Source organism: Anser cygnoides, chromosome 4, assembly GCF_040182565.1.
Source record: "Anser cygnoides isolate HZ-2024a breed goose chromosome 4, Taihu_goose_T2T_genome, whole genome shotgun sequence".
Classification (NCBI taxonomy): Eukaryota; Metazoa; Chordata; class Aves; order Anseriformes; family Anatidae; genus Anser; species Anser cygnoides.
In genome coordinates, this window is record NC_089876.1 from 47654618 (window position 1) to 47679556 (window position 24939).

General features: G+C 39.7%; 2 protein-coding genes across 22 annotated transcripts in view; both read left to right on the plus strand.

Moving 5' to 3' along the window:
- TRIM2 (tripartite motif containing 2) overlaps positions 1-9379 on the plus strand; it is an 88356-nt gene extending 78977 nt beyond the window's left edge. For all 17 annotated transcript variants that reach the window (XM_013175158.3, XM_066996082.1, XM_013175152.3 and 14 more), the window contains 3 exons: positions 1126-1196; positions 3677-3817; positions 4865-9379. In XM_013175158.3, coding sequence (XP_013030612.3) covers positions 1126-1196; positions 3677-3817; positions 4865-5017 — 365 coding nt within the window. In that variant the 3' untranslated portion in view covers positions 5018-9379. The remainder of the gene's footprint in view (positions 1-1125; positions 1197-3676; positions 3818-4864) is intronic.
- Positions 9380-13075: 3696 nt separating this feature from the next.
- Positions 13076-24939, plus strand: part of MND1 (meiotic nuclear divisions 1) — a 39880-nt gene continuing 28016 nt past the window's right edge. Inside the window, exons 1-4 of one of the 5 annotated variants that reach the window (XR_007166111.2) lie at positions 13076-13232; positions 14128-14193; positions 15023-15080; positions 16907-17055. Coding sequence is in view for 4 of the 5 variants with exons in the window: in XM_048071770.2 (XP_047927727.1) it covers positions 13230-13232; positions 14128-14193; positions 15023-15080; positions 16907-17055 (276 nt within the window). In the remaining variant the exon portion in view is untranslated. Of the gene's footprint in view, positions 13233-13421; positions 13723-13766; positions 13967-14127; positions 14194-15022; positions 15081-16906; positions 17056-24939 lie in introns of those variants that run through there. The other 4 variants (XM_048071770.2, XM_013175163.3, XM_013175164.3 and 1 more) reach the window with 4 other exon arrangements.

Below are 24939 nucleotides of genomic sequence, written 5' to 3' on the forward strand. Positions count from 1 at the left end.
AAGCCGTTCATGATAATCAACTCAGACATCATGCTTTGTATTTCCCGTGATCAGATACACCTTAACCCATGCCCTAAGTAGTATCTTCCCATTAGAAAATGGGCATAATGGAACAGTGTTAGATTGAGATCAGGAAGACACAGTTATGCAAATGGCAAATGCCAGTCTGGGGAAATTGCCACTTATATATTCAACTGACTACTTGCACATGGTGTCTCTCAATTAGAACATGCAATTAGGTTTAAAGAAAAACAGCAAAACTGATATATATTTTGAATGAATAGCGTTTCTTTCAAAATTTGAAACGAAGACACCAAATTATATATGCAGGTCATTTTGCAGGTGTTTGGTCACTTAGAATAAGTAGTTATAGGCTGGTCTGATGTTTTGACAAGCTCATAGCACAAGAGAGAAATAGCTTAAATGATATAACTGCTCTCATCTTACTTGAGATCTCTTTCAATGTCTCAAGGCAAAAGTAAAACTATAATTTATGAAAGCTTTGTCTGTAACACAGCCAAGTGTCACTTGATTCAGGTGCTTTTCTGTTTTCAAGTTATCATTTCTTATGTAAGTTTGCGCACATAGATCAATAAACAAGAAAACAAAAATGTAGTTTTTCCCTGGCAATATTATTCTAGTTAACTTTTGTATTTATCCTAAAACTTTCTTCCTTGAGAGCTTGTAAGAAGTGAGCGAACAAAGGATAGATTTCATTTAAAACCGTACTTTTTGAGTAGTATTTTCATTTTATATATACAACTTTATCCCTAAGCACTGCACCGTCTTAATAAGCGTATTAATATCTATGTAGACATCCATATATAGAGGAAGAGGAAGGAACAAACAGTGCTTACTGATATGATAGCACTAGCTGACAAATGGTTGAAGAATAAATGATTTGTTTACAAAAAGGCATGCTGAGCTTTTTTAAACATGAAATGGAATTTCATGTTTCATTTGTTCTTTCAAATTGAGTAATTTGATTTACTCTTTCAAATATGAGTAATTTGAAATGGATTGTCCTATTTGACAGTTTGTTATTCAGAAATCATAGTGATATTTTGATGTATTTATTTGAAAAATTATTTTAGTGATATTATTTTTTCTTCTTCTGTATTGCAGGTCCTCATTTTGCAGCTGTAAACAGCAACAATGAAATTATCGTTACAGATTTTCATAACCATTCTGTCAAGGTACTGTGAATTAATAGCAGTTTGGAAAGCCTTTTATTATATCATGATACTTTCCTGGGGAAAATATTGTTAAAAACAAAGAGATCATGCTCGCTATGAAGCCTGATGAGAGGACTGCACATTTGAAGACCTTTGCATGCAGTACATTCCTTAATGGAGATATAATCAGTTGTCTTTGTTTTCACTGTCATGTTCTCTAATTCAATTGCTTAAACATAAGTTACACCTGAGATAAATTATATCATTGTGGTTATTTTTGATTAGCTATCTGCCAAGCCAGTTATTTATTGTTCTTTGGTATTTTAGGTAACTGATAACTACTTTTGAATAGCTCAGTAAAATCTTCCCACTTTTCTAGTAGAATATATGTATATCAAAGTGAAGATACCTGACAGCCTTTAATTCCATATTTATAAACTTTATTATTATGCATGCATTTATAATGTGATAGTCTTAACAAGTTCGTAATACATCAATTTTCATCCAGTACATCCTGCACAGGGCAGAACTGTCCACTAGTCTTTACAGCCATGGGAAGCCCCGACTCATGGCCTGTTAAACTGTCATGGTAAGATAGGGTGGTGTATTTGTTTGTCCCAAAAATAAACCAGAACAAGGATGAATGTTGAGATGTCATGTGATGGAAAATTTATGTTAAGGAGTTATAGGCCATTTCAGAAATTAGTCCCCTGTGTTTGTTTTCAGGACATGACAAACTGTTTCAGTCACTTTCTGCACTCTGCACAGATGCAGCCTCAGTCCAGTTCATCAGTGTAACTAAAATGATAAATCGTGTATGTTTACGTGGAGTATGGAATTTCTGTCTGCCTGCTACTGAGCACATACACCTTGATGTCCATAGTGGTGCTGAATCACCTAGCATTTGAACAGTGATCTTGCTTTTGTATGCTCTTGGAATCAGAGAAGAAATAGCGACTCATGGTTTGGATTACGACAATGAAGCCAAGACTGTGGCAGGCGCCCTGTCGCAGAGTGTTTACGTGATTTAGCAGCGGGAGGCCTGTGGCTCCATAAATTACCTCTCCACCAGCAGGGCTTACTGTGGTAACAAGAATGCCTGGAGAGAGTTAACAACGAGGGCCAACTAAAATGAACAAAAGCAAGTGAAGAGATGTAAGAAATGAGGCATCTTAGTGAATTAAAATGAATTGCGTCGCTAATGAGAACAGAGCGTCCTGTCTGTGTCTGGTGTGACTCAAGGGGATAAAAATGTTATTTGTTGCAATTTGGTACTAACTGGAAAAGATTCTTATTTTTGTAGTGTTCTCTAAATCAATGCAGATAATTGTTGACACTTTGGAGAGTTATTTATAAACTGAATCATGCATAATCTTTTGTTAGATGGTGAGGAAAAGAGCAGAGAGTAAACTTTGTTTTAAATAGTAAATACATTTGTAAAAAAAATAATTTTCATTCTTATGGCTCCCAAATCCCCTTCCTGCCACCAGTGTCTTGAATTATACATCCTCACTCTGCAAAGCGTTATCTTCCCTTTGCCACTAACCTTCAAGCTTTTTCCTCATTTCAGGCATCTTCTATGGAAAATCCTCCTCAATATAGGCTTCTCTCTCGTTCTGTCACTGACCACGCCATTTTAACCCAGGCAGGGAGCAAATTATGTTTGCCTGCTTTTTTCTTATTAGTTGACTTTTTTTCTACTGTTTTTCATCATCTGAGGCATCACCCTGGTGCTTCATTAATTTCCACCCCCAAAGGCTTTCTTTCTGTCCATTGTGGGTGTTGGAGAAGAGGATGATTTCCTCTCATCTCCCACCTTCTTAGCACCTCGGTGTGTGTTCGGCACTTGTCAGCTCCTTGCATTTTCTTGTTTGGGCCACAGCTGGTCCCTAAGGACACTGCTGGACCTTGTGGCACAGCTGGGCCTGGGTCCAAGATGGATGAAAATAAATGGAGATGGTTATGATATTACGTAAATGAAACATCCTGAATCTCACTTTCTAAATATTTTGGCTTTTTTAACTATGGGAATGCTTCTTATTTTGCTTAGCTTGTTTTCAGGATGTAGGCTGGTGCTGGTATTGTCAGTGAGTTCTTTGTTCTTTAATCATTGTCTGATTTCACCTCATAGTCTCAACTCAAATTTTCATGGTTTGAAGCATGTGAACAAAATGAAATGCAAACTTACCAGGTCTTTGAAAATGCAGATGTAAGCAACCCTTGCTACAATCTTTCTTGCGTTTCCTTGCAATGCAAATAGATCACTCTGCTAAATATTTCTAAAATAAGAGAAAAATAGGAGAACTATAAATGTCCATGCTGAGAAAGGGTGGGGAGGGAGAGAGAGAGGGAGAGTGAGTACTGGAGGCAGGGAATATTGCTTGGAATTCTTCAATTCCCAATTTTGTTAATAAGTGAACTGGTAGTAGTAGATTAGTAATATTTGATGTGATGCCATTCTTTTTTCTTTTTCTTTTTTTTTTTTTTTTAAACACATACAGGTATTTAACCAAGAGGGCGAATTCATACTGAAGTTTGGATCAAACGGAGAAGGAAATGGACAGTTTAATGCACCAACTGGAGTAGCTGTAGACTCTAATGGAAATATTATTGTAGCAGATTGGGGAAACAGCCGAATACAGGTAGAGATTTGTGTATTTCAAAGGTGCTCAGTTAGGAAAACTAATGGATCAATAACTCTGGTCACTAAAGTCTTCAGAATTCCCAAGAAGCAGGACAGCAGCCCTGGAAGCGACGTGGTTTCTAACACAGCCTTTTCTATGCCTCATTGCTGGTCTGAAGTGGTAGTGTACCATTTTTAGAAATGGTAGTGTCAGACCATGGACTTCCCAGCGTGACTGCTGGCAAGTCTGATGGTTACTTAGACCAAGGCTCTTGTCTCCAAGTAGTTCCCAAAAAGATATTTGATGAGTTAAGACTTACAAGCTTTACTGAGATTATAGTAATTTATAATAATCATCGTAACAGAAGATTGGAGACATGGTGGAAAATACAAAAAAAGCAAATGGTCTGTATAGATCCTGAGGCAAATAAAGCAGATTTTTATCATCTTTTTAAAATGTTGGAAAAATATTCTTTTATGTTGCACTCTTTTTATCATTCAAGTACTAATCACAAAATTCTTTCCTATTTGCCAAAGAATATCTAAGAATATCTAAGAAATAACTAAATGTAGACATTAGTTTCACTGAATATGAAAATAAGGGAGCTGCTCATGAGTTGTTCTCAGGAAGCACTGTCAACAGTGTAAACAAATTCCTGGTTTTCTCTGTGTGGGAACCTAAGATTCATGCTAGCCACAACAGTAAGATTTGTTAGGAAAACAAGGTGTTGGTTGAGTTCCTGATTGAGTTTGATTTATTCTAGCTGGTTATTTTTAGAGCAAGGAACCGCCGAGATGCTTTTTTTATTATTACTTTGTTGCATGTTTAATTCTTGCCAAAGATCCTGGTAGCCTTAATTAGTTCTTTTTAATAAGGAAATATATTTGTTTATAAACTTGCATATTATGAGAATAACAGATCAGATTCTGCCCATATTTATTCTAGTGTATGTATGTATGCCAACAGTTTGAAAACTAAGAATAGTGGTGTAACTGAAAGCAGATTTTTGTCTGCTAGTTTTCTTTTTTATTCATAACTTTTCTTATGTGCTTTATCACCCCAAAGGTCTTTGATGGAAGCGGATCGTTTTTATCCTACATTAACACCTCTGCTGACCCACTTTATGGCCCCCAAGGTCTGTCCCTTACTTCAGATGGCCACGTTGTAGTTGCAGACTCTGGAAATCACTGCTTCAAGGTCTATCGATACTTACAGTAACAATGAGCTCTGGAGATGGATAATCGTCCACCCGTAAGCGAAGACTGGTCCCAGAGATCCAAGGCAGGATGTCTCCTACTTTGAGTTCATTTTTAATTATGAAGGAGTCTCTTATGGACTTCTCATGTTAATTTCCAAACTTAACCTTGTTTACATAGAACTTGCACCTCTTACGTTCCTCACTCAACTTTTTGGTGTAAGGGTTAATACACAGAATCCTCTTTAACTGAATTCATAGAGACAATGTGATATTAAACACAAACTGCAATTTACGGAACTGGAATTAAGTAGTTAGGCAAAAATGAGAAAAGTTTGGGGAAAAATCCCCAAAGCTATTTGAAGACTGCGAAAGGTAGCTCCTGTTCAGAGCTTCCAAATTTGAAAAAGTGTCATTGTTATGCATTATTTCACCCAAAGGTGATCCTGGGAATCTTCTAGATCTCATTATCATGGTAGGTATTACACTTTTAACATTCTTCAGTCTTACTATCTATAACAAGTAGGTCCTTTTAGTATAAAGTTAAGTCACACAAAATCAGTCTAGTTCTAACTGTCAGACCTAACACAGCTCAACATTTAGCACTATGAGAATCAATGCAAATTCCCAGCTCCTGTGGAATTAATGAAGGATTGTTTCATGTGCTTGTTCTTCACTCTTCCTCTTGCTCAATGTGCTGGAAGGACTTTGCAGAGAGCTGACATTTCAAAAGCTCTGGAAAAGCTTAATTGTAGTGATACATTAGTGAGAGCTGAATTTCTGTATAACGACAGACCTTTTGACACCAAACTAGTTCATTAGGATCAGGGTTATTACAATGTCAACTCAATTAACCTCATGTGTGCCACTCTTTCGTATGTGTTCATTGCCATGTTTCCTTAAGGCAACTCATTGTATTAACAAATAAAAGAAATGCAGCATCACACAGGACAGAAAGCCAGAGAAGGTACCCCTATGGAGGACCTACATTATACAACCAAAGGAACTGTGGTAAACAGAGGTTGTATAGGAAAGCCAAGGGTTACCAAAGCTATTTCTTTTTACATGAGGAAAAAACGCATTACAAATAAGAATGAATTTGAACCAATTCCTGAAGTCCTTCATCAAAGGGAATTTTGTTAGAGGATAAAATAAGGACTGTGAGATTTGTTCTGATTTGTTTGTGTGTATGTATGTATGGCTGACTGACAGAAAACAATTTAAAAAGTAAATGTATGTTATTTCAGCAAACTGGAACATATGTATGCCATTTGACAATGGCAGTACTCTGAAAAATGTCCCTCCTCCTTCCTGCCAGATCTTTCTACTGTGTTCTTTGTTGAAGTATTATCTTAATTGGAAATGCTTACAATCACATGACTTGGTTCTGTTTTTAAAGTGTTTTTTTTTATTATTATTTTTAAGTGTGTACTTGTCCTTTTTAAAGGAGCATTGGCTTTACTCTTAATTCTAAATCCAATGGTCACAAGATGAATTGCTACCATAGCCTAATATAGAAACAGTGGTGCTCACTCTTAAACCTCATTCGAGGAGCTGGTGAGCGTGCTGCCAATGCCTAAAATAGTTTGGCAAGTAGCATTTTTCTCTTCTAATTTTTAGGGCCTTGAAACAAAAGGGCATTGGGTCAGGAACAGGGGAATGTTTTAAGCATATTTGCAAAATTGAAAGAAACCTTTGTTAAATGACTTGTTACAGGTATTTGTCTTATTTCTAAAAGGTTAAAGTTGTTTCAATCAATTTGAGAAAAAAAAGAATGGTTTTTCATAAAGATACGTTTGACTTGTAAAAATGCAGACCCACGAATTCTTAAATGTAGTGTTGTCTATTTCTTTTAATTACTGTTTCTTCTCTTTTCCTTGTTTATTTTTTTTTGCGCATAGAATCAATTTACAAACTCTCGTGCAACGATAAGTTTCCTTATTTCATTCGAATAAATATTTGTGATAAGGCATAAGCTTTGGACTATATAATGCAGCTAAGAAACTGGTGGTAACATTTTTGAAATGTTAAAATCAAGTCTGTTATTACCAAAAGAAAAAAATAGCCTCTGCTTGAACTGAGTTTGTCCTAAAATTCCTAAGATTATATTTACCTCAGCTATTATACAATAAACTGTCCTATCAAAATTTAACAAAGTTATATATCAAATTTTATGATGATCAAATAATTTTCTTCTAAGTGTCCTTAAAAGCAGCCTTTTGACAATTTCTAACATTGGAATACCCTTAGATGGCTAATTATCAATGAACAAAGGTACATAAAGTTTTAACTATACTGCTTAACAAAAAAAAAAAAAGAGTTCTGGTTCTTTGAGAGGAAAACGAAAAACACGAAAAATGTACTGTTGCTGTTAGTTATGGATACTACTGACTGAATCTAGTTCGAAATTTGAATTTTCATAATAACATTTTACTAAACTTGCGTGGGTTTCTCTAAAGAAACATTGCCAAATCCTCCATTGCCAGGAACTCTGAGAACGAACCACAGAAATCAGACCCTAACCCATATATCAAAACATATACTTAGGACTCTACTGTTCCATGCATCTGCTTTACTTGGAGATTTTCAGTTCATTTGACACTGTCCTGCTCACCAGGATTTTACATAGCCTATGTCAACCCTTTGCATCCTGATGAAACATGGAATTCTGCACACAACCCCCTTGCTACCGAGCTAAGAGTATTAGGGGTGATGTGGGTTTTTTCTTAAGATTGAATAGTGGTTTGGGTTTTCCATCTTATTGATATTTTGGACATCACTAGAACAGCACTTAGGGCACTTGAAAAATGGCACTGATTTGGATTGCCTTCTGATAGATAGCAAATGCTACAAATTACAGTTTCAAATTCAGTGGCATAGGCTATGTCCTTCCAAAGGCTGACCTTATCTCCCTGGCACAGGAAAACTGAGGAACACGTTGCTTTTGCAGTGTGCTTTTCAAGTCAACTTAGCTGAAATGCTTGGCTTACTAACCTTACAAAGAATAACCAAAGCAGAAATTCTGTTCTAAAAAACCTGGCAGATTGTTTTCTCATTCAATTAAGCGAACATCAAAATTGCACTACTTGATTTACTGAGTTGTTAGCATTTATTAAAGGCTTTATAGGCATTCTGCTGCCAGATTTCAGGTATAACCAAATGTTCCCTTGACTTCCCTGGAATGCTAATTGACTAGCAGCGCAGCATGAATGGTGAAAGTATGTGCTTCGTTTAACTAATCTTCAACTCAAAAGTAATCGCAAAAGGTCATCAGATCTTGTGTAATTTGGAGTATTTTAGGACAAACTAGCCAACTGTATTTTCATTATTTTGTGAACAGAATAAGAGGATCTGTTCAGATAGATCCACTACAAATAGTAGGGGATTTTTACCTAGCTTAAAACAGCAGCAACGTAGCTGAATAGGAAAAGGAAAATGGCTTAAGGCAAAGCATTTGTCTAATGTAGACGGAGAGTTATTTATTAGTAAATGCTCTTCTGTTCTGTAAAAGCTAGAGGGTTTTCAATTTTATGTCACTATTTTTTATAATTAAGGATCTAGTGTTGCCATAATGAGAACTATAAGTGCCCAATATGTTGTGTTTGTTATAAAGAAATGACTTCCAGCTGTGGGTGACAGCTAGTTATGAAACCATGGTGTACACTGAGACTTTTCTTGAAGAACTGTGAGCAGTGATTGTTTGGGTCTGTTTGTGGAGAGTGCGCGAAAGGTGTCCGTGCTCCGCAGTAGGAAGGTTCCTAACTGGTTGCGTTATTTCCGATGAATGTACAGCACTTCAGTTGATGTTTGTGAGCAACACGGCCTTAACCCGGACAATTTTGCTTTGGCTTTATGACATGGGAATGTTCCCTAAGCTGCATAGTGTACAGCAGTACCCCCGTTAGAAATCTCTACCAGTTGATACGCTGCAGCTTTCCGGTTCCAAGAGTCTGTCTTTTCTCTTGATTTTTTTTTGTAAAGCTTTTTGTACATTCCACCTTTGTAAGTCCATTTCATATGTTTTGTGTACATGTAAGTCTTATGTAAGTCTTGCACTCTGTTGAAACTCATGATGATTTTTTTTTTGTTGGTGGTGTTTGTTTTTTGTTGTTGTTTTGTTTTGTTTTGTTTTTAAATCCCCATGAGGCTAAACACAAACTTTGTCTCCTTAAGGTCGAGGATGAAAGATGCGCATCAAAGTGTTTGTGTGTGTGTGTGTGTGTAGTTTTAGCTTCCTGTGTGCCACGGTATTATTGATGCTTTAGCCGACAATAAAAATAAAAAATTACTCTGTCTTGGAAATGTAGGAAAATCAGAGTCAAATGTGTATCTTTACCACGCACAAAAATTTCAAATAATAAAAATAAAGCTTGTTTCCTCTGTTATTCTCGTTGAGATTTTATTTTTCATGTGTTTAGTGCTCATTGTCCCTAAAAATATCTCCATAATGTAGCAAGATGGGTAATTTTTTTTTGAAAAGGAAACTCTGATACCATAGGTCACAAGCCAAGAAAACTGTAATTACTTCAAAGGGCTTTAGCTTTTATCTAAAAAAAAGAAAGAGTGAAAGAGGAACTTAGATCCTCTTGGGAAGCAGGTGGAGAACTGGGCTTCCTTGTCCTCCATGTTCCAGTTCAGTAATCAAAAGTTCAGTGATCAAAATTAACATTTTCGTTGGAGAATGCTGCTCTTTACCAGGAAATTTCTGCAGTAAATGGCCAACTGCCTCTCTGGCCTTGCTGTGGTGCTTACTTGAGTTCTGTGCAGAGATGAGCACATGATCTTTTAGAAGTCCTGTGAACAGGAATATGGAATCCTGTTTGCACAAATGAGAAACAATGTCAGGGAAAGCAAGGCCAAAATAGTTTAAAAGGCTACATATATTCTGGGTGCCCATGTTGAGATATCCAAAATCTCTCTCTTTAGGACTGCTAACCACTTATAAATAATTACACGATCAAAACTGTTTCATTGGTCCTTAGGCTAAAATTCTCTTTCACATGCAGCTGCACTGCTCCCCAGTTAACTATCCCCATAGTTTTGCTGACAGTTCATGTGAATGCTCCCTAATTTGTACCAGACAAAAATAACTCCCTGAACTGGAACAGTCGATGTAATTTCTATGGACAGATGCTCTCCCCAGGCACCAGCTGTGCTAGTGGAAGAGAGACCCACTGTCTGCTGCTCATCGCTACCTCCAGTTGAAGCTTCCTGACCCTCCCGTCTGTCAGATGAATGTGAAATGCCCCATTACCAAAAAACTAGTAGTTAAGCTACTCATTTCAGCGAGTTGGTAAGTGGTTACTTCAGAGGTCTGCTAGCAAAGCTGTGGCAGCAGTGATCACTGGTGCAGGGCCAGCTAGCATCTCCCACCGGGTCAGATGTTTGCAGGGAGAATGCCTGTTCGCAGGCTGGGAGCCCAAACACTTGCTTGAGCATGAAATGAGGCAGCAGATGCTGTAGACACTGCCCTGTGTGGGTTACTCCTGGGTCGCGTTACCTCCTGATGCCCTGCCACATCCCACTGCAGCCTGCTGGGCCCTCAGAGGAGTTGGTATAATCACCGATGGGCAAGCAGCTCCCAGGGCTCCCCTTGTCTTCCAGCCTCCAGCTCCACCGCAGCATCTTCTGGTGTCAGTCATACGGATGTTGTGGAAGGTAGCCCACAGGACTCAGAAGGTTTGCTATTAATTTTCTGGAAATGAATTCATCTGCTAGTCAACTTGAATTCCTTCCTTCTGTTGAAAAAATTAGCTCATGTGAAGACGTCCCTATAGTGCACATATCCAAAAGGAACAAAACCAAAGTAGAACAGAAAATTTTTGTTCTCCTACTTAACCTTCCTGCCTTCCAATCCCACTGTAATGCCTTTTCAAACAGAATTTATGAATGTAATTCAATTACAGAATTTTAAGAGCAAAATGAAGGAGTACAAGATCTGTCTCTCATGTAAGCATATTTTAACACTGACAAAGCAATGGTCTTTTTCTCTGCCTCAGATCTCAGGAACTGCAAAGCTGTTGCAGCTGGTGCTTAGACATCTCCCTCAGACACTGAGCATAGAAAATTTCAGCCCAGACTGTTAGAACTTGAGAAAATCACACAGAAATGAGAACAAATTTCTAATAGAAAAGCACAGTTATGTGCCAGCCTTCCACAGCATTTCCATCCATTGTCATTTTATATTTAAACATTCACATTTAAACATTCCGAAGCCCATAAAAATGCCAGACCTTTCTGTATTTTAAGAGTGGTTCTTTCACACTCTATTCGGTAATGAAAAACAATCGTCACTGGACAGAGCAGGAGATATTCCTGTGTACTTTCTGTTTGGGACCTCTTCCAGCTGGTCTTCTTTCAAACAAGTTAGCTTTAATTAGAAGACACCGAGGCCTGTGCCCCAAACCAATTCAGACTGCGTGCCCCTCTGGAACACCCTCCCCTTGTTCTCCTCCTCATCTCCCTGCGGCATTTTTAGCTCCGACACCCACTCTGCTCCTCGCACGTGTTGCTTAGAGAAAATCCACGCTGCAACAGGTTTGATTGCAAGTGCCGCAGCAACCTTTTGAGAGGAGCGGAGCTGGGTTTCGTTTCCGGCTGTGAAGGAGCAGGAAGGGGCCAGTGTCCTGGGGGAGAGAAGGGCACAGAGACAGGAGGGAAGCAGCTGCTGCTGGGAGCCCCAGGAGGGGAACCCTTTGAGGGCTGGCCAGAGGAACGGGGAAGCACCCAGACAGAGCAAGAGCCCTCAAAACAGGTGAGGAGGAGTGTCGTCAGATTTTACAGCAGGTTAACAAGCTGAAAATGTGATGCACAAGGAAGAATAAGAAAACAAGGAGCTTTGTATTTTGTATAAATATTACACTTCATATTAATAATGTCCTTTCTAACTTGCATTTCATTTTTAGCAGTACACTGGCGCACACAATGAAAAACGAAACCATTGCTAGGTCTGTGTGGAAGAGAGCTTCAGGTTTCAGGAAAGGGGGCACTTCATAAAAGCGCTGAAAGATATTTATGGGACTACCTGAACATTTCAGCTGGCATGTTTTTATTTGCCTGAACTTAAACTCTACAATTAGTACGGTAGATAGGAACCCCTTGCTGTTACCATGCTGAGCAATTTCTCAAGACTGCTACAGCCGAAGGAAGGTAATTACAGCACAACTAATAATTACAATGAACTGTAAGTAATTAACGTTGTTAGAACAGTCATTGCGACGAACAACTGCTTCAGCAACACCAGATGCACCCAAGACCTTTGCATCCGTATGTCGAGAGGGGTTTCGTTTCCCCACATCCTCCCTCACCAGGCTATGTGTGCGATACAGGTAGTTGTAGGCCATTGTTAGTGTGGCTGTATTTTATGTTTGCTGTTGGGCCTGGGAGAAGAAAGAAGATACAGTGTGTATGTGGGGCTGCATAGCGCAAAGGCCACAACGCCTCATCTTGGGGGTGTCGCTACCCAGAGGCACACAGCACATATCCTGCAGGTTTTCAAACCCATGGCTGTAGACAGAGACTCAAAAACAAGGTGGGAGCCAGTGGTGGTGTGCTTTTAAGTATTTTTTAGGCTCTTTATTGTGGAAGTGAATACATTTCAGCAATACAAAGTATATCAAAGATACGGCAATTATATCTGTCAAGAAGATTGCTCTTTCCACACAAAATATAAAATGGATGTGCATTGAGAAGTACGGGAAGGGTGAATGTAATTTGTTGGTAAAGCCTGGGCAACACCATGTGAGGAACTTCATCATGGCCCCTACATCTCAGTAGGCTTTGTAACGTGCACCCGGTGTAACTGACAGCTAGCCAGGGACGAAATCTGTTTCACCTGCCTACCAGGGCATATGATTTCAGATTAAAAAAAATAATAAGTTAACGAACAAATGTGGTATTTTAAATAATTGAGGTAAGTAATAAACTGCTTCGTGGTATTAAAATAGAGGTGGATTTGTTGTAAGGCAACTGCTTTACTCAAACGCGAGGCTCTGTTTCTCGGCTGACTCCACAAGGTGCAGAAACCAGGATGTAATTTTACTTTTTTTTTTTTTCCTCCCCCCCCCCGCGATTTCATCCAGCCCCGGGCGGCGCCGCTGACAGGAGCCGGCGGCGGCGGCTGCCCGCGGGCGGCCGGGTCCGGTCGGCAGGCGGCGCTGCGCGCTGCGCAGGCGGCTTCCCGGCGGCCCTTGCCCTGGCGCTGGCGCCCAAATCAAACACAGCCCGGAGGCGGCCATGGTAAGTGGCGGGGCCGCCCTCCTCCTCCTCCTCCTCCTCCTCCTCCTCCTCCTCCTCCTCCTCCTCGCCCCCGCGGTGCCGTTAGCGGGGTGGGGGACGCTGAGGGGCGCGGGGCGGGCAGGGGCCGTTGCGGCGGGTAACGGCCGCTGCCTGCCGGAGGGCGGTCGTGGGCGGCCGGGTGGAGGGGAGGCTTGGGGAAGCATTAATAATGCTTTTTAAAAATATAGAAAATGCAGTTAGTGAAAGAAAATCCTGCCCGTCTGTGGGAGACTATATCCTAACATTATTATATCCTAATGTTTCTGCCCTTTGCTTCTACTTCAGTCCGTGTTCTTTACAGCTTGGTCACACAGCTACAGAGAAAAGAAAGAAAGAAAGACAGCTTTAAAACCGTGACCTTGAAATTAGAAAGCTGAGTGGGAAATTTGAAGACCTAGTATGTGAAAATGCACTTTTATCACCTTTCACATTAGTGTCTACGTGACGCAAGGTTAAATATTATATTTATATTATAAACACAAAAAGCAAGAGACAATCATTCTTATCTTTTTAAGAGCTATTAAACATTTGGGAAAGTTACTGAGAATTGGCATAAATACACATTTAATCACATTCAAACAAAATAACAAACTGTTTGGCTACGCCAGGAAACCTTGAGGCTTGAGCTTGATTAGATCGCATGAGAGGTGGCCTCCTAACTTACAGTACAGCTCCAACAGTTTAATATATTGCAGGTGGGTCAGCTTGGTGTAGTGATTCTTTGTGAAAGCTCAGGGTTAGCGGTAAGGTATTTAAAACGATGGCAAATATAACTTAGAGGTACATAGGTAGGAATTCTGAGCAAATGTTATTTATGCAGATAGCAGAACATGTTTTTTTTTTTTTCCTGGTCTAGTCAAAGAAAAAAGGGCTGAGTTTTGAGGAGAAGAGAGCTCGCATGATGGAGATCTTTTTTGAAACAGTAAGTCACTTGCTTACAATCGTCCTGTATTTACACCCAGTGGGAAGACAGGCCTTAAAAGGAGGTTAATTGTAGATGAACTGTGTGTATGTTTCTGTGCTTTTCGTTGATGCCCTATGTCGTTCTTGTATAAATTGCTGGGACAGGGCTGGATCTGTGTAACTTTGGATCAGCTGGCTGGTCTCCTGATGGAGCCAAGGCATAAAGATGCGCAGGTGTTGTTAAATGCTCGATGTGCTCCCCTTTCTTGGGGCCAAATCTTCTCATGTTGAGTATGTTACCATAAGAGCAACAGTGAGTGATTAAGAAGGATCTCACTGAGTTTGAGAGGTGGGAGAAATCTCAGTGTTACAAGAGATCAGAGCAGGCCTGAAAGGTCGGTGGGGAGAAGAAACCTGGAGATCCAAAAATCAGACGTACGGGTATACTGGTGGGATATGTACAGCATGATGCTATTAAAACTGTTACTGTGACCTTTCAGTACTTGAGCAGTGCAGTGCATCTGGTGCAGACAGTCTAACCCTGACTCTGTGCCCTCAAAGGGATTTTCACTCTAATTTAGGCAAACTTTGGTGACTTTTTGGTGACAAAGAAAAAAAGTCTCGTTCTTTTCTTTGTTACTCTAGAGACAGCAGTACTCTTTTTTTTTTTTTAAATTTCTCAAAATGCTGTGATTCTATTGAGGGATATACATCATATTTCCCTAGCAAAACATAAACATTCAGTTTATTTCCTACTTGCTTTTATTGGCATTGATTTAGTGTAAAAACCATACAGGCTTAGATGGTGCTGTCATTTGGAGCTGAAGTATCTTTTATGTTTTGCACAGAAAGATGTGTTCCAGTTGAAGGATATAGAGAAGATTGCTCCAAAAGAAAAAGGGATTAGTAAGTATTTACAAAAGTTTTTTCTCTTGAGCCATAAATTATTTTTGGGACAGGTCAAATAGTGTATATTTTCCTGGTTCTGGTTATAGGCTTGTGATTTTAACAGTAATGGGAAAAATATCTGGAAAGGCAGACAGTGGTCAATGGCAGGGCTGCTGAAGTAACATCAACAGAATTTTCCTATCATGGTTTGCTAATGTTTGTATCACTCAAATTGGATGATAGTGCCAAAATTAGACATTAGTGACATGCCACAGCTACCTGCAAGTTAACCACTAAATTGAATGGGATTTTTCACAGGTTCTGAGACACCCAGCATCCAGTGGCTTTCATTCTATGAAATCGTTATGTGTACTCAGGCAGAGAGCAGACAATTTACATCTCTGTCTGTAATGTCACAAATACCTTAAAACGCCAGTCCAGTTGTACACGGTCAATGTTCTGGTGAATTTCACTCTCACCACCACCCTCCCCCCAAAATGGCTAGAGAGCTGTAAAGGGAAGGGGTTTGTCTTTTCAGTGAAAGCATTCCTGATGAGATTGTTGGTTTTCAGTTAGATCCCAGATGACTTTTTTTTTATGCTGTTGAGTTGTTTTATATAGTCCTCATTCTGCTTTCTTTTGTGTTCACTGGTAAAAGGGGGAAGGAGAATGGTGTTTGTGTGGGTGCTGCTGCCCTTGATTAGTGTTATCTGTGTGGCACTGTGAGAGTAATGGCTAAAGATGGTTGTTGGGAGAAGTGCAGACACACTGAAAAACATTGCTTTGCCATATTCACATTATGTCAGCAGCTAGCAGAGACGTTCATAGAAATGTAATGCTGTCTTGATTGGTCTGTCAAAAGAACTATTGTATATTTAGTTGCAGTTTGCAGGAAGAGGATCCAAAACAGTAAGGATAAGCATTGGAATCTCATATTTAAAAATACAGAGTCTCTAACACCATTAATACCTTTGAGGAGTCCAAATTCATCTTGCCTCTGAATGTGGAGGCATTTAGTCACTAAACTCAAGTCCCCGTTCCTCTGAAAAGAAAAACCCTTAGTCCATGGAGACGCCCCTCTACTGCCTATGCTGGCATTCAGCATTTAGCTTCCAAAAGATGGGGTGTTTCTTATCGGGGTCCCCGCTAGACCTGAAACTGCAAGTCAGACACTGGAAACTAGGAATTAGCTTGAAGGTGTTTGTATTTGCAGCACTTGTGGATGATGAAAGCTACTTCCCTTTGCTGAAATGGAATAATTCTTAAAGCGGTGGTTTGTGTCCCATGTTTGCTACAAAATCAACAATTCCTGCACATATATAATGTTACAACGACTTTCTGTATTGGAACTGAATAAAATCAAATGTAAAATCTGTCGCTCATGAGCTTTTATGCAGGTGGGTTTAGTGCCTCTGCTGCTGTTTAATGCTGTGGTAAGCATTGCAAAGTGAGATGTAATCACGGTCCTAATCAAGAAATTATAAGTTAATCCGTGTTATAATTAAGATTGCAAGACAACTTTTCAAATGCCCCCTCATGCGTTTGTTACGCTATTGTACTGTAATAAGTATGTATATTCTGTGATAGCTGTGAGCGGTTTACAAACATCTGGTAGCAGACTGTACTGAATAGCAGCCTTCATGTTGAAACCGCTGATTTCAAAGGGATTCATTCTTTGAAGTGAAGCATCAAGCATGGTGTCCTCTTGGAACCTTCCAGCTAGCTGACATTACAGTAAATTATTCATACAGATGACTGTAGATGGTATCTAACTATATTAATAATTCTCCGTGGTTCTGTGGAGGTGCCATGCAGTTCTAATGTGGTATTTTTGTTTTTATTAGCTTCAATGTCAGTGAAAGAGATTCTGCAAAGCTTAGTTGATGATGGCATGGTGGACACTGACAGAATTGGAACTTCCAACTATTTTTGGGCTTTTCCAAGTAAAGCTCTTCATGCTAGGAAGCGTAAGTTAGAAGAACTGCAGTCTCAGGTAAATCGGTTTTAAGGCAAGTACTTGGTAACCAGAATTTATTCTTATATCCTCTTGCTCATCTCACTCGCTCTCATGCACATGCCCACCCACACACATACCCCTAGTTTCCTGTGGGAATCATTTGGCAGGCATGATGGGATATTCTTTCTCATTATCTTGATAGCACCGCCAGAAAGGTCTTGGAAGCCAATTTTGCTGGAGCTTTAGAAGACTTTTTGCCACTTGCTGCTGAAAACATGTTATTTGTGATGCAAAACATCATTTAAGGACTTCCTTTAAATAATTAGGCAACGTATGCTTTTATGTGTCTTATATAGCGTAGGCCATCATGTGGTAATGTTCTAAAAGCCAGGAGAGGTCTGAAATGGATATCCCAAGTAAATGTGGCAGTGGTTTCTACTTAGGGCCGCTGTTTGTTCACATCTGTTCTTATTGATAGCTTAATTAGTGTGCGCTTTTATAATCCAGTACTGCGCTTTTATTAGGAGAGAAGAACAAATTGATCGCTCTTGTGATCTCCTGCAGAAGAGCAAGGCATCTTTTGTTGCAACACTGCTGTTCTTTTGATCTGCCTTTGCTAGTTTTTAGGAAGTGTCTTTCTTGCTTCTCTTAATTGGAGCGGGAAAGCAGCTATTCATCAGTGTGTTTGCAACTGGAGTAAATGATAACAAGTTCAATAAACTGGTCTTTATGGTCTTTATTGTCTGCACAACAACCCCGCCAGCTTTTCCCGTGCTTATTTAGCATTATGTTCATTCATCAAAGAATCAGCTGAATTAATGGAAAATTATTTGTAGCATCTGGAAATTTTTACACACACTTTCCTTCAGGCATAGCTCTGGTGTCATCATTGCTATCGTATGTCAACTTCAGCTATTTCGTTAGTGCTGCAAATTAAATGTATAAAAACATGCTTTTTTCCCCATCATGAATTGAAAAAGTATTTTGTGAATCTAAAGTCTTTTCACCAAGATAAAGTAAAAAGTCTGATCAATGCAGTTGTTTAGTAGCTGAAGTTCCTTCTTTACACACAGTGTAGTATGAACAGCTGAGAGGTAACCTTGTCAGCTGTCCCTGGCGATGCTGTCACTGTTCGTAAATCTTTCACGATTAAACTGAAAGAGTCCATTCCACTGCTCTCTTTTAACCAACCTAAGGTCATTTCCACTTGCCCTGGGGAAAGGGCTGTTTAATTACTGGCCTGGATGCTCTGGACAGGCATCCCAAGGTGTTTTGTGTGTCTGCTTGTGTGGATCTGGCAGCGGGAGGGGAGTACCCATACTCTGTCACATGCCTGGTGCATCTACTCCAGTTTTCAAGGTTAAGAATGAGACTTGTCAGAACTTTTGGCTCCTTTTACCATATTCCCAAATCTGTGTTACTTTCATGAGCTGGTGTTGCCTTCAGGGGTCTGCAGCAGTAAGGAGGAAGCACTGTGGAAGGCTGCACTCCTGATCATCACTAACTGGAACTGTGTGGTGACAGCCTTCCAGGCAGGTGCTTTAGATGAGTTGAAGAGTGCTGGTTGAGATAGCTGCTGTGGTACTGTTTGGGTCATCAGAATTATTCGCTCTTTCATTTCAGGTTCTGCCACTGACTTGCTCTATGTTGGGCACCTTTCTCAACATCTCAGATGATCTGTTAGCGTCATGGATATAAATCTGTGTGTACTTGTTCACCAAACACCCTAGTGCTACCGTCCTGTTGAATGCAAATGGTTTGCTCAGGGATTCTTTCTGGTTTTGGCCATGTGACATACTGTAGCCAAGTAGCTGAGTGATGGAATTGGCATTTGTCTTTGCCCTTGGGCCCAGTCCCTTCGTGAATTTTCAAGATAATTGATCAAGAAGGCCTCTAGCATACTGTGATGCATACCTTCCTTTGAATGCCTTGCAGAGTGTGCATAATGTGTTCCACTGCAAGTATCCAGGGGTTGTCTACGAACACGTTGTGCTGCTTTAAATGTACTATTACATTATTAAGTATAATACCATCTATTATTATGGTATTATAATAGTCACGCAGTTAGTGTAATGTTATTTTGTGGTTATTTCTGTTTAAAAATAAACTATGCTGATATAAACAGTTTCATAATACTAAAACTGTTGCAGTTGAAAGAAGATGTTTTGTTACCAGACTCTATTTGCAAACCAAGTCCTACTTTTAATATACAGGCTTCCTGAATTCTCTTTAAAACATGTTATAAGTCCTTAAAAATACTTTTATTTATTACCTTGCTTTTTTGATGAGAATGGAAACGTTTCAGCATTTCAGGGGAAACAATTTTTGGTAGCCAAACCTTTCCCTGTTGACGCAGTGGAAGGGTGGCACTTTCAAATGAATAGCTCTCAGACCATTTTTACAAGATGATAAAAGATACTGTCTGTGGGCTTAACTCGGCTGTATTTAGTGTTTGTATTATTCTCTATGTGAAGACACGCACGTTTTCTGAAGGGTTTCTAAATCCAGTCACCAAGTATCACAAAACGTCCTGTCAGAACATGTAAAGCAGAGGGAAGGAGTAAGCTGTTGTACCGTTTCTGCTGCACGTTGCCTGTCTTTGATCATTCCCATGCACAGCTTGTGGCGTGCTGTGAGATGTGTTTTCTTTCTGCCTCTCATCCAGATCACTTGTTTAACTGCATCAGTTGGTCTCCTTCTTCAGCAGTTACAAGCTGGAACTGGAGCGCTTTACTTAAAGCAGAAGCTTAAAAATCCAGCACTCTAGTTCACCTACAGTTAAGGCTTTAAACCTAGAAGCAGTATCTTTGTTTGCCGAGGGCATGGGTAAATACTTGAGGGAAAGGGGTGATCCCACATGCTGAACCGAGACATTTGAAAATAATGTGGAGGAACAGAACAAGCTCCTCCGTAATGCAAATTCTCCTGTTAATTTGTGGAGCCCGGGCCTATGTTTGACTAGTAAGGCCTGCTACAGCACCTTTGGACTGCAGACATTGGTATTTTATAATGATTTAGCAAAGCTAAAGCTCATGGCTTACTGCATGTGACAGAATATGTGATTGTGGGGAGTCTTGAAACAAAATTTTTGGTTCACTTTTTTAGTGATTATTGAGCCACACCCCAACATAGAGACAGTAGCAGAGAGGTCTGACTCACTACTCCTAACAAAGAGTATGCCATGTTTGCCTGGGTGTTTAAAGTTACACCTCATGGTTGTGTATATCCTTGGTTTTGTTATGTTTTGTTTTTCTTTCCAGGAAGGATTTGTTACGTCTTTGGTGTGATCTCCTTGTGCAGAGATATGGCATTTAAAAACAATGATTGAATTAAAGTTGTTTCTGTTGGCATGGCTGTTTTTTCCTTGTTTTTCAGCATGCTTTTCTGGGGCATGTGTTTGGAGAGGGCTGCAAATGCCTGAACGGGACATAGATGGCAAATCCTGTGCTAATTTCATTAGGGTTACGATCTTAGTGCTGCTCTCTAAACCAGAGTTACTCTTTGGGCTTCTTCCTGTTTTTCTGAAAAGCAATTACCACTAATACCTTTGCTTTGTGTAGCTTCTGCTGCATTTTTTTTTCCTTCAATAGCTCACAGAGTAAGAATTGCTTGGTAGGTCCCTATGGATTTTGGATTGATTTGCTGTGCGTTGGCACGGCTGCTCTTAAAGGTTTATGCCTTCCGCCAGATGCTTGTTCTTCACCTCTCAGTTATGCTTTATGCAGTTGTGAATTGAACCATTGAAAAAGACAGTGGAATCTGCATTCTGGTTAAATCAGATTGTTTTGCAGGTCTGGTTTATTATGGCATCAGTACAGCTATGAGATGGTGAAACCAGAGCAAGGGTGTGGATTGAGAAGTATTGTTTAAACAAGGCTTGTAAGTGGAGAAATTTTTAATGGAACTCTACCTCTGTTGAAAGAACTGTGGAAGCTTTACTCAGGGGGTTGGTTCTTTTCCTTCTGTAAAAATAGGTGAAAGGATGCAGTTTTATTCTTTATCAATATTCTCCTGGCAGTCAGTTTCTGAAGTTTTGAATTACTTATGTTCAATTATGTTTTGACAAAATGAGTTGTTTTTTCTTGGCTTAGCAATACTGGAAGCTCAGGGGTTTTATTAAGCTAACAAGGAATGTGACCTGTGCAGTGTAAGCAGGAAGATCATCTTCTGTTGAGGATTCTTCTGCCTTTTGCTGATTTCATAGCATGCATAAAATGAGGAGAATGGAGATGAGTAACTCTGGCATGTTACTCACAGTCACGTTCCATCTCAGTTGAGAGTTGGTAATATGTTGCATACATGCTGCATGTTGGGTTTGTGTGTTGTTCTGCCGGACGTATTGCTTACCGAATGGATATGACTGCGAAGGATTCATTACCTGCTGAAGATGAGAAGGCACATATGCAGCAAAGCCCTAACAACAGTTTTACTGGGAAGGAAACAGCATATCAGTGAGTGAGGCAAAGAGAGACCTTTCTGATGTAACCTTAGTATAAAGAGATTCAGCTTAGATTTTCTTTCAATTCTTCTTTCAGTATCTATGTGTTTTGTAAAACCTTTGTAATTGTATTGTCTGTTTCAGTTAAGGTGAATTAATTTCTGCTTGTATTTTGCTTTATAGTGGCTTGAGTTAAGTATTAATTAAAGTAACTGCTAACACTGAGGTCTTTTTCACCTGAGGGTGGACCATGCTGCGAACCGCAACCCTCAGAAGCTGTAAGGAGCGTCCCATCTCTCCAGCACGTTGTCTACAATTGACAAAGTGACCGAGGGGTTCTGTACTTGAGCTGCCCAGGACAGGTTTAGCGCTTACACTGCTGGGCTTGAGGGACCAAGTTCTTCAACAGAGGTCTTTCTGTTGTTAGTGTTAACTATTGACAGGACTAGAAATACCATAATTTAGTAGTTTGGGGAAACAAGAAGTTTACTTCCTTTCCCCAGTCTGGTTTTACGATGGTTCATTTCTCTCTTCAGTTCAAAACAGTTCGTTTCACCGTGTTATTTCCAATCATTGCAATTTACTTTATTTTTCATAATGTTGCTTTCTTGTGGGTTCTTCTGCGTTCTTAGGCTTTGCAAGGGCAAATTTAACAGCATTCTGGTATTGCCACTGTTTTTTCTGAGACAGAGACTAGGATGGTAACACCTTTTACTGCAACAAAGATTTATGAAAATCTTTTCAGAGGAGAGTATTGGATGGACTTTCTGTGCTGGTCCATGACCTCGGTTCAAGATACACATGATCAACAGAGACTTGGGGAGAGTTTCTGGCAATTTTTCTTTTTCCTCCCACTAAATGTTGCATTGGGCAAGTGTTAGTTAAGATGGAAGAGATTAGTTGATGTTTCATTCCTCAAATCCCTGCCCTAGGGTTGGTAAGAGGAGGGATTTTCACTTCCCATGACTCATTTATTGAGCCTGGGGAAGAATTTAGAAGTCAGTATATCCTAACTCACTTTTGGCAGTTAGTTTAAAAAAAAAAAAAAGTTCTTCAGGAATGAACATGTTGAAATAGAGTGACTTCACATGTACTAAATTGTTTGTATATAGGAACATTGAAATATGAAAAGAGGGGATTTAATGCATTTAAAAAATGCTCGGGGAATGCTATATTAGGAAGTGCTTTTGTTAGGAATGCACATTGTTTGAAAATAGTTAATGGAAAAAAATAATCATATTGGTGAGTAATCTGGCTTGAGGCCTCTTGGAATATGTTTGACAACTTAGCTAAAAGGAGAGAACCTTATTTGTTCAGAATGCACACAGAAAATTTTGGGTTTTAACCACCAGATAGTTTGGTTTATATCTATCCTTTTTAGCCAGATACATTTTTCCTCTTCAAACACTGTGACTGGGTTACTGCATGGAAGGTTTGCTTGATAGCGACTGCCTGAGGCCACTGGCTGAAGCAAAAGAAACCTCTGCTGTCTGCCTTGTTTCGGTCTGAGCAGCCTCCTCCTTGACCAACCGACAGACGAGGACGTCAGTGTGCCTCCACACAGTGCTGAGGCTGATCCCTGGCTTCATGTAGGTACAGGTGCTCAGAGCCGGCTGGCTTCAAGGCCTTGGTGCTGAACTGAGGTAACGCCCCGGCGGACATGGCGGGCGCCCCGTGAGGGGGAAGGACCTGAGCACCAGCTCAGGTCACACTACTGACAACCAGGCCCCGCGTACCATGGCTGGCGTTTTTGCTCGGCCTGTCGGAGCTAGGGCTCTGAAGAAAGCTATTTGCATCGCTTCTCAGTGGTATCCTCAGTACATGCCATATCAGCCTTCAGCAGAGCTCCTTGGATCTCTTGTTCAGTTTTCAGTCTCTGTCAGCGGCTTTGAATGTAGGGTCTCCCTAGACATAAATGTGCAACACCTCTGGGATCCGTGGCCCGATGCTCTTCGTAGGGCTGTTCATTTTGTTTATCAGATTGTCATGTTATACTTACTTGAATAGCTGTAGTAACAGAATAATTCAGTATGGTTTTTAAAAATACTTTTTTCATTTATTGAACATAAGGGACTTGCACGAATAAATTGTCTTATGCTCTATCGTTATATTAAAGTTTGCTGAAATACCTTCTGGAAAAGCATAAGTCTGTACTTTCAGTATGATTTTTATGAATGTTAGAATAGCATACTGAAGAATTGTCCTTTAAAACCAGAGATTTACATCAGCAGTTTTGCAACTAATGTGTGCAAGTTATGTTAGGAATGATTCATTTAGACGTTTTTCTCTTATATGTGTGCATATAATTTTGTTTTATTAAGTTGTGGAAAGCATAGTAATTTGTCCCTTTCCGGGAAAAATAAAAGTAATTGTTGAAGAGTTCTCTCTTTAATGCCCTTAATAAAATATATGCAGGATCCCAATGTGTTGATTAAGCAGTTATGGTAGTCTTTCCATATCCATGCTGGGCTTTCCTTTTTCCTCTTGTATTTGAGGACAACTAATTTAGGATTCTACTTATCTATTTCTTTATTTTTCTTTTTGAATTGGCCTGGCCATTTTGACAATCGTCAGTCCCAGGCATCTGGGTGGTTCCATTCCCTTCTGGCTTGCCTTTTTTTTTTCTTCTATTTTTTTCTGGGTAGTGATGATTCTCCCAACAGAGGCAATTAGTGATTTTTCCCTATTTTCAGCCTTCAGGCTTTCACAGACCTATACATTTCCTTCGAAATAAAGGACTAGATACATAAAGAAATGTACAGCTGTGGAGCTGGTATGGTGTCTATCTTGCTTCTTCATACCATTCAGTGGGCGTTGTAGCAGTAAGAAGTATCCTAAAAGCAAGTGCCTGAGAATCTGCGTCATCTAAACAGATAATGTGTTGATTACAGGATCAGCAGATGAATGAGCATAATGCAAAGCTCCTTCCCTGAATCAGTCTCCTGGAAGATGCTAATACATTTTTCTTTGAAGCAGTTTAGGTTTTTTCTTACCTATTTGCATCTTGCATTTTACAAAATGTTGATGCCTTGAAATGATTCTGAATTTAGTAAGTCCTAAAATGTCTAGCAGAGAATACTCTTCTAATGCTGTAACTCATTAGAGCCTTCTGGATTATGTTTAATGGCATGCTACAAAGCCCTGGAGGGTATGCTTAGTTACTGCTGTCATGGCAGACTTCTAAAAATATGGTGCTCTGGAGGCTTCTATTAGAATTAAGCAACCTCATAATTTGGTGTTCATTAGCAGAATTTCATGCTTTTCCTTTTACTAGCTGTTAATATATAACTAGATTGATGGCAACTGTGCAGTGTAGGTTTTCCCTTCCTGCCTCCTTGGTGAGCATAAGCTAAAACTGGCATGATTTAAGAGCTTTTTTTTTTTTCTGAGCTGGCTCTGTAGTACCTGTAAAGACTATAAAGTAGGCTTAAAGGAGGAATCCTACTCTATTAAGAGGGATGTCTTGTTACTGTGTCCTGGTA